Source organism: Limulus polyphemus, unplaced genomic scaffold, assembly GCF_000517525.1.
Source record: "Limulus polyphemus unplaced genomic scaffold, Limulus_polyphemus-2.1.2 Scaffold2938, whole genome shotgun sequence".
In the NCBI taxonomy this organism is placed as follows: domain Eukaryota; kingdom Metazoa; phylum Arthropoda; class Merostomata; order Xiphosura; family Limulidae; genus Limulus; species Limulus polyphemus.
The window spans coordinates 122,256-131,306 of NW_013668548.1; the positions used below are offsets into that span (position 1 = coordinate 122,256).

The 9,051-nt window shown below is 33.8% G+C and overlaps 1 protein-coding gene across 2 annotated transcripts in view; it reads left to right on the forward strand.

Moving 5' to 3' along the window:
* The window catches only part of LOC106468258 (G protein-coupled receptor kinase 1-like), a 66,138-nt gene that overhangs the window by 36,484 nt on the left and 20,603 nt on the right, over positions 1-9,051 (forward strand). For both annotated transcript variants that reach the window (XM_022396594.1, XM_013928676.2), the window contains exons 16-18: positions 906-1,068; positions 1,616-1,781; positions 3,308-3,441. In XM_022396594.1, the coding sequence (XP_022252302.1) occupies positions 906-1,068; positions 1,616-1,781; positions 3,308-3,441 (463 nt within the window). The remainder of the gene's footprint in view (positions 1-905; positions 1,069-1,615; positions 1,782-3,307; positions 3,442-9,051) is intronic.

Genomic DNA, 9,051 nt, shown 5'->3' on the forward strand with positions numbered 1-9,051 from the left:
AGTTGGCGGTGGGTGGTGATGACTAGCTGCCTTCCCTCTAGTCTTACACAACTAAATTAGGGACGGCTAGCGCAGATAGCCCTCGTGTAGCTTTGCGCGAAATTAAAAAAACAGTTATATTTATATAGACGACAGACAGTACTATTATATTTATATATATAACAGACAACAGACAGTACTACTATATTTATATAGATTTAATTCCATTTGGAACCTTGTTAACTTTTATGTCTTAGTTTGTGTTACAAGTAAAATTTTTCTTGGCTTTCAATTTTCTTTATGTTTTAGGTCTGTTCTTTACTACGCTGAGGATTCCCATAAGAAATCTTTCTCCTAGTTTTGTAGTGTAATAAGAAATTACTGGCTACTTAGTAATCACTGTACTTTGCTTGATAAAAGTTTGATACCACCAGGAAGTATTTTGTTTTGTAAAGTGAATCATCAGTAAACAAAACTGCACTGTTCTGCTCATTAGGTTTCAGTTTAAGTCTGTTGATCAACAGACTTTTCTTTACACACAGTTTATATTTCTTAAGTCATTAAAATAACATATATCTTAATTAAATGCTCTTCTGCGTGAACTGTTAACGACAGAGTGGTGGAATCAATAGAACGTAATGAAGGTTTTAGTAAATTTAAATTTATATATCACCTTAGAAGTTTTGAAAGCAGGCTTATACCTTAGAAATTACTATAATCAACATAAGGCTTAAAAACATACTTAAGTTCAACTTCAGGATGTGCATGATGATGTAACTTGAGTAAGTGGTTTCTAATCGTTTATTGTTGAATCTCTCAGTGTTAGTGGTGTGTTAACAACAAAACCATTGACAAACACATTAAAATCATATAAAGAACATTGTAATCACTTTTCATCTTTATGTAGTCATTTTTTTTTTATCCAGAGCTGATGAGGTCAAGGAACATCTCTTTTTCCAAGGTATGGACTGGCAGCTGGTGTACTTACAGAAATACTCCCCACCACTCATCCCACCTAGGGGGGAGGTGAATGCTGCAGATGCTTTCGATATTGGATCTTTTGACGAGGAGGATACAAGGGGAATCAAGGTGAATAGTAATAAGTAGAGTTATAGTTTACAGTGATTTATTGTGTTACTAATAGAAAATTGTCACACGCTGACATTCGTTTGTTTATCTTGGCTTCTGTTATGTCTAGGATATAGTTTTTTATAGAATATTATTCTGTTCTTTAACCTTTCACAGTTTTACCAGTTACTTATACTATATTACATTCTTAATTTAATGATTTCTCACAATAAACCTTTTCAGTTAAACGCTTGTTCATACAGTTTAGCTTCCGTTAAAAACCTGGGCTATTTCTGTTTTTACAAGTTTCAAACTGAAAGCTTTACACATTGTAGTTAAGGTTTTATTTAAAATATAAAGCAAGCCGTAGTTGAAAGGCCTAAAGCTTGAGCTAATGTGAAATTAGCATTATGTTAGTGTTGTATATCTTACATGGGCCTCATTTCAGCGGTTACTGTTACAATGATAAGCATTTTTTGTTTATGAAGAAATTACGTAATTTCATTTTATTATTTAAAAAAAATGATATACTGAGTTGTTTGCTGTTTATTTTTTCACTTATTGTTAGTTAACTGAAGCTGACCAAGAACTGTACAAAAATTTCCCTGTGGTCATCTCTGACCGATGGCAGCAAGAAATAAGTGAAACTGTATTTGATGCCATTAACCAGGAAGCAGACAAAATGGCACAGAAGAGAAAAGCCAAAATGAAGATGATCTTTGAAGATGAAAAAGGTTATTTGTTCTTTTGGCTCTTAAAAAGTATTATCGTACATTAATCAACAGATGTAGAAACGGTCAGTAAATAAACCAGATTTTCATGACAAGAAAAAAAAAGTTGGTGACATATTTTTCCTTATATCAAATTATTTATCTGATAACTATTGAAAAGAATTCAATTTTAAACATTGGCTGCTTTTGGCTTGTATAAAATGAATTATTGAATTTATTGAAAATTTGATTAGAATAATAAAAGAAAATAGAAAACAGTCATAATTTTATAAGGGCACAAGTTTGGAATAACTTATTTTAGCAGTATAGTGAAGCTTAATCAGTATTTTGACATCTCGCATAAAGGGATGGAGTTTTTTTTTTATCCTTTTCAGTTGATCAGTTTATAATTGCTACAGAGTATTTGGTAATACAACTTAATACTATTAAGTACTTGGTAATACAACTTAATACTATTAAGTACTTGGTAATACAACTTAATACTATTAAGTATTTGGTAATACAATTTAATACTATTGAGTACTTAGTAATACAACTTAATACTATTAAGTACTTGGTAATACAACTTAATACTATTAAGTACTTAGTAATACAACTTAATACTATTAAGTACTTGGTATTACAACTTAATACTATTAAGTACTTGGTAATACAACTTAATACTATTAAGTACTTGGTAATGCAACTTAATTATTACTTAACCTTATTTTTCAGACTGTACAAAACCTTTCAGGTGTCGATTGCACACCTACACATCAAATCTCAAAAATTAAGTAAAAATACTACTTCTAATTCTGTTTCAACAACTTTAAACTAAAACAAATTTTAGAATTGATAATACGCCATATTATAATACATATTTAGTATGATTTGCAAAGAAGATTGAAGAAAATACTCCAGCTTGTGTTGTTGCACGGCTCTAAGAGTCTCATCTATAAACAGTACGTTTCTATATTTATAAGCATTTGTTTGTTTGTTTCAAAATTTTATGCAAAGCTACATAAGGCCGGAAACAATTCTGCTCGGCACCTTGTGGCTGTAGATTTGTTTTAATGGTAATAGTCATATCCCACTATTCGATTAGAAATGGTGCCAAGCGATGTTGACTAACTGCCGTCCCTCTAGCCTATCAGTTGAAAATGAGGAGCAGCTAATACGGATACTCCTGGTGTAATTTTGCATAAATATCCAAAACAAAACAAAAAAAAACCTTCGGTTTCTTTATTTACTTTCAGAGTTAGTATCTACAACAGATAAGAAAACAACCTCATATATATATAATAAGTAACTATGCATAGTTTCTTAATTTACTCCCATAAAATAATTTGAAGTTGATTTCAATTGTGAAAGATATTTCAACTTCATTTTTAGTTTATATTGATTAAAAATATTTTGTTTTTTTACCTTTCTATTAATTTATACATTTCACGGCATTTTATTTGTTAGCTTTTTGATGTCACATTTTCAGACACTGTTCAAATAAATAAATTTTTTTCACGGCTTATTCCTACAATTTTGTTATTGTTCAGAGTCGGATTGCATCGTTCACGGCTTTATAAAAAAGCTTGGAGGACCATTTGTATCTGCATGGTTGACTCGATATGGCAAGCTCTACCCTAACAGACTGGAATTACATACAGAATCAGGGAACACTAAGCCAGAGGTGGGTTAATTGTATTACTATCACATTGTCATATCTGTATAACTTGCTAATTTTGAAAGATATTTTCTTTTCCACCATTATTATTGTTACAAATGTTGTTGTTGGTTTTCACAAAACTTGAAAGAAAAGTTTAGCCGTAAGGTTTAATTATAAGAATTTTGAGAAAATAGATTTAGGGTTAAAAGAAGAATTAGTTGTCAGCACAAATATTTATCAAAGCAAATGTAGCTGAAGTATTAAAATACATTTAAAGAAATAATCAAATGTTGAAAGATGATTTATCTCTTAATGAGATTTTTAGCTTTGTGCTTAGTTACAGAAGTTATAAGTCGTGTTTCATAGCATGTAAAGATTCAAAGTTATATCTGTTCTGAAGTTTCCTTTGTGTATTTAACGTGCTTCAGGAGATTTTAAGCTTTGCGATTAGTTGTAGAAGTTATAAGTCTTGTTTCATAGCACTTGAAAGATTGAAACTTAGTCTATTCAGAAGTTTGGTTTGTGTGTTATATCTGTTCTGAAGTTTCCTTTGTGTATTTAACGTGCTTCGGGAGATTTTAAGCTTTGCGATTAGTTGTAGAAGTTATAAGTCATGTTTCATAACACTTGAAAGATTGAAACTTAGTCCATTCAGAAGTTTGGTTTGTGTGTTTAATCAAGATGGAAATCCTTTAAATTTCATATAATAGCCACCTTCTACCATTATTTTTATCTTCCATCAGTCTATGCATGTTGGATATTGAAAATTTTCTCATTAAGATAAATATAAATTTAAAATATCTGGGTAAGGATCTGTACCTGACTTCAGAGATAGGATCACCCTTGCCCTTAGTGAGTCATGAGGTCCAGCTGGATAGGGTTCCTGACTGGGATATGGATGTTGAAACAGCTGTAGCAATTGGGTACTTCACCACAATGAAAGAACCTCGTGGTCGAGGTCATGACATAGCAAGTACACAGTTTCAATGGAGAAAAGATCTAGTTAGTGGTCAGCTTGGGAGAGGGTGGTCACCACCTGAGTTTACGTGACCAAAACCTTTTCTATGGCTAGATTTTATAATGAAAGCTCTCATATTGGCTCAGTCAGCATCTAGGATAAAAAGTATCACTCATTATGTTCTGATTCTTCAATACCTGAGATAATGATATGAGAAGACCCCCAACTGTGGTGGTGATTAGAACCAAGGTCACTCCATCAATCAAGCCACTAGGTATCTATGTTTTTGTTTTTTCTTTTATAAAAATGAAATTACGTGTGTACATTTCTCTTACTTAACACAAAAATTTTGATCAAGGAAAGGTCAGGAAATTTTAAGTCCACCAAATGGTAAGTATTTATTTAGATCAAAGAGGAGGTGGAGAATTGCACACAGAAATGGACAAACTCTGATCCAGACAGGAAAGGCAAACAGTAAATATTTATTTAGATCAAAAGAGAAGGTGGAGAATTGCACACAGAAATGTACAAACTTTGATCCAGACAGGGATGGCTGCACTGCTAGATCAGTAACTAAAGTGATACCGTGTATGTACACGTGAGGTTAGAGAGATGAGGTAAGGAATCTGAGAGGTTGATGGATATAGTATCTAGTATAGTGGAGAAATGTAAAATAAGAACAGTGGATTTGGTATCTCCAACATATGAATTGATAAATAAGCAGATAATGAAGGCATTAGTGTGAGTAAAATAAAGGAGCATAACACTGACTGAAGGTTTTTTTTGGCAACAGAAGAGATGTAATTTTAGAAGTAGAACCAGTTTTTATGATATACTTCTATGGGGAAGAATACTTGGATATGGTATAGGAGTGGATTCGGATCATTTCTTGGTCATGATAGAGGGATGCAAGTAAGAAGGAAGTTAAGAAAACCATTAAACAGGTGAGGAATGAGAATATATCAGGAGTTGATAATTTACTTGCAGAACTACTTAACTTTGGGGGGGATTTGAAAATGGACTAAGGGGAGTGATACAGGTTGTGTGAAGAACAGAAAAGAGTGCATGATTGAAGCAAGAATGTTATATCATTACACATGAAAGGTAACAGATAAGAATGCAATAATGCAAGAGGCACAAGTATGCTAAGCATAGCTGGCAAAATTTTCACAAGAGTACTTTTGAACAGAATGAGGAAGATTATGTAGAGAAAAATGGGAAGATGAAAAGTAATAATCATGGTTTGGAGCGGACAGAGGACAGAAATATGAGTTGGCATAAAATTTGTATATCTGCTTTGTTGGCCTGATACTAGTGGATAGTATAATACTTGTATGTTAGACACCCCCCATGTCGAACTTTGGTGAACTGATTATCCACATTATCTGGTAGACACCCCCCATGTCGAACTTTGGTGAACTGATTATCCACATTATCTGATAGACACCAAATACTTGGTTTGGAGAGTAGGACCGTGATGCTTGCTAACAAGTTCGGGAATGGCAACTAAAGTTGTATAATTTATTAAGAGTTTCTACTAAGGCATTAGAATATGTGTGAAGAGGATAGGAAAAAGATTGGACTGGTTTGAGATGAAGATGAGCATGAGGCGATGGTGAATCCTTTCACCATGCATACTTGATACTGTTCTTTACTACGTGTTGCACATGATGGACAAAGAAACCGAGCATGAGGCGATGGTGAATCCTTTCACCATGCATACTTGATACTGTTCTTGAGTACGTGTTGCACATGATGGACAAAGAAACCAAGCAAGAAGAAGGTGGAAGACATCATGCTCGAAGAATATGTAGGCAATGATGCATTGGTTGCAGTTTTTATCATGGCACAAATTCTCTTCTTGGTAAAGTCAGTGATAAAGCTGAGAAAACCAGCTTGAAAGTAAGTTTGGGAATAAGTGCACTAGCAGGAAATATGTTTAATAACTTGAGTAAAATGTTGTGGAAATGAAGAGATGGCAGTATAAAGACTAATATCATAATGTATAATGGTGCAATAAAACCAGTGGCATTGCATGAGGCAGGAAACTGGATATGGACAAAACAGCAGAAACAGAAATTGAATGTTTTGATGGAAGATGGATTTTAGGGATAAGTTGGAAAACGAGGATGACAAGGGAGGAGATAACAAGAATGACTGGACAAAGGATATTGACTGAAATGTTGGCGGAGCATTGTTTGACTTGGGCAGGATATGTGTGGAAGATGAAGAACAAAGGCTAACGAGAAAAGTAGAGAAATGGAAACTTGCATGGAAAGAGAGCAAGAGAAAGACCAAAAAGAAGATGGAAGGATGGCATAAGAGAGATAAAAGAAGGCTTGGAGGAGCAGCATGGAGAAGAGCAGAGAATGCAGTGACAAATTGACAGATGCATGTGACTGACTGACTGATTCACAGAAGGAAGAGTTATCCATATACCTGCATGTCTGTATGGTATCACAAGTTATTTTACAGAACTGAATGAACCAATAATAAATGCAATTTGACAGAAGATCTAAAGTAGTCAACACCCCTACACACCACCACCCCAAAGATTAGTGTAAACAGATATGTAATTGAACTGACTGCTTGAATTTGACAGCCTATTCAATTTCATCTTGTTAATTCCATGATTGAGAATTCATCTGAGGAAGGAAATCAGTTGCAAATTCATGAAACTAATGCCAAACAAAAGTGATATTTAATGCCATGCACAGCAAGGGTTCCTTTGCATTGAGTGTACAGCTCATGTGCTATGGCTCGGAACAGTGGAAAGGGGATGTCCATGCTCCCATTTTTAACATTACTTTTTGAGCTTGACATTGCCAGGTATCATTATAAGTTATAAATCTTTTACAAATGTACTTCTTTTTCTATAATTTAGAAATGTTTTATTAGTTTATATTTAGCATAGACATACTGTATAGATCCATTGGTTTTGTGACATCTCCTTCATAATTCTAAAAATAAAAATGTTATTATCTGACTTTATGATATAACAAGTAAAATAGAATTTGGCCATGACTTCCATAATGTTTTTTCTTTCTTTCTGAAAACTAAAACTACTACTAAAAATAAAAAGTCATTACATACTTTTTGTTTGATGTAAACTGTTTCTAGCAACAAATGACACCATGCATGACATGCTAACCAATCACATATGCTTGGTTCACAGAAAATTTCTGACCACCTGACAGTGCAAAGCTGCTAAGAATAGACTTATTGCTCGAGGCGTATATTACAGCCCTTTTCAAGGATGAAGTGGGTATAGGAAGATTATTAAATGATGTAGAACATTCAGTGTTTTCCATGAAAACACTAAGTTTTTCACGGGAGAGCGTGTAATACAGCACGGGGCTCCAAAGTGTATAGGGAACAATGCCATTATTGAGAAAGGTGGCTTAAGAAATTGGAATTAGAACAATCCCCTTTGACTAGATATTTCTTGAGTCACCAGAGACAGCTCCAGTTGTCTTTGGTTTACATAAATAGTCTTGAAAGCCAATATCCATCTATGTTAGAGGTTAGTGTAAAGTTTGTGATTTAAGATTTATCTAACCATCCTTCAAAAAAGAAATTGTGGCCATCAGATTTAAAACAATCAATGATGGAGTAAGTAATTCCAAAATCTGTTAACTTCCAAGATTGAATAATGTTTAGGACAAGTTGTAGAATGACTCCTTTTGGTCATTCTTATTTTAACTTGAGACGTCGCACAGGTATTATTTCATCTTCTTTTTAAGGAAATATTGACTTGCTAGGAGTAGCAACTATTTCTTTAACAGCTCCCAAACAGACATGTATTACGGAGAAATGTTGACTTGCTAGGAGTAGTAACTATTTCTTTAACAGCTCCCAAACAGACATGTATTACGGAGAAATGTTGACTTGCTAGGAGTAGTAACTATTTCTTTAATAGCTGCCAAACAAACAGTATTACGGAGAAATGTGACTTTGGAGTAAGTAATTCCAAAATCTGTTAACTTCCAAGATTGAATAATGTTTAGGACAAGTTGTAGAATGACTCCTTTTGGTCATTCTTATTTTAACTTGAGACGTCGCACAGGTATTATTTCATCTTCTTTTTAAGGAAATATTGACTTGCTAGGAGTAGCAACTATTTCTTTAACAGCTCCCAAACAGACATGTATTACGGAGAAATGTTGACTTGCTAGGAGTAGTAACTATTTCTTTAACAGCTCCCAAACAGACATGTATTACGGAGAAATGTTGACTTGCTAGGAGTAGTAGCTCCCAAACAGACACGTATTACGGAGAAATGTCGACTTGCTAGGAGTAGCAACTATTTCTTTAATAGCTTTAACAGACACGTATTACGGTGAAATGTTGACTTGCTAGGAGTAGTAACTATTTCTTTAATAGCTCCCAAACAAACACGTATTACGGAGAAATGTTGACTTGCTAGGAGTAGCAACTATTTCTTTAATAGCTTTAACAGACACGTATTACGGTGAAATGTTGACTTGCTAGGAGTAGTAACTATTTCTTTAATAGCTCCCAAACAAACACGTATTACGGAGAAATGTTGACTTGCTAGGAGTAGCAACTATTTCTTTAATAGCTCCAAACAGACACGTATTACGGAGAAATGTTGACTTGCTAGGAGTAGCAACTATTTCTTTAATAGCTTTAACAGACACGTATTACGGAGAAAT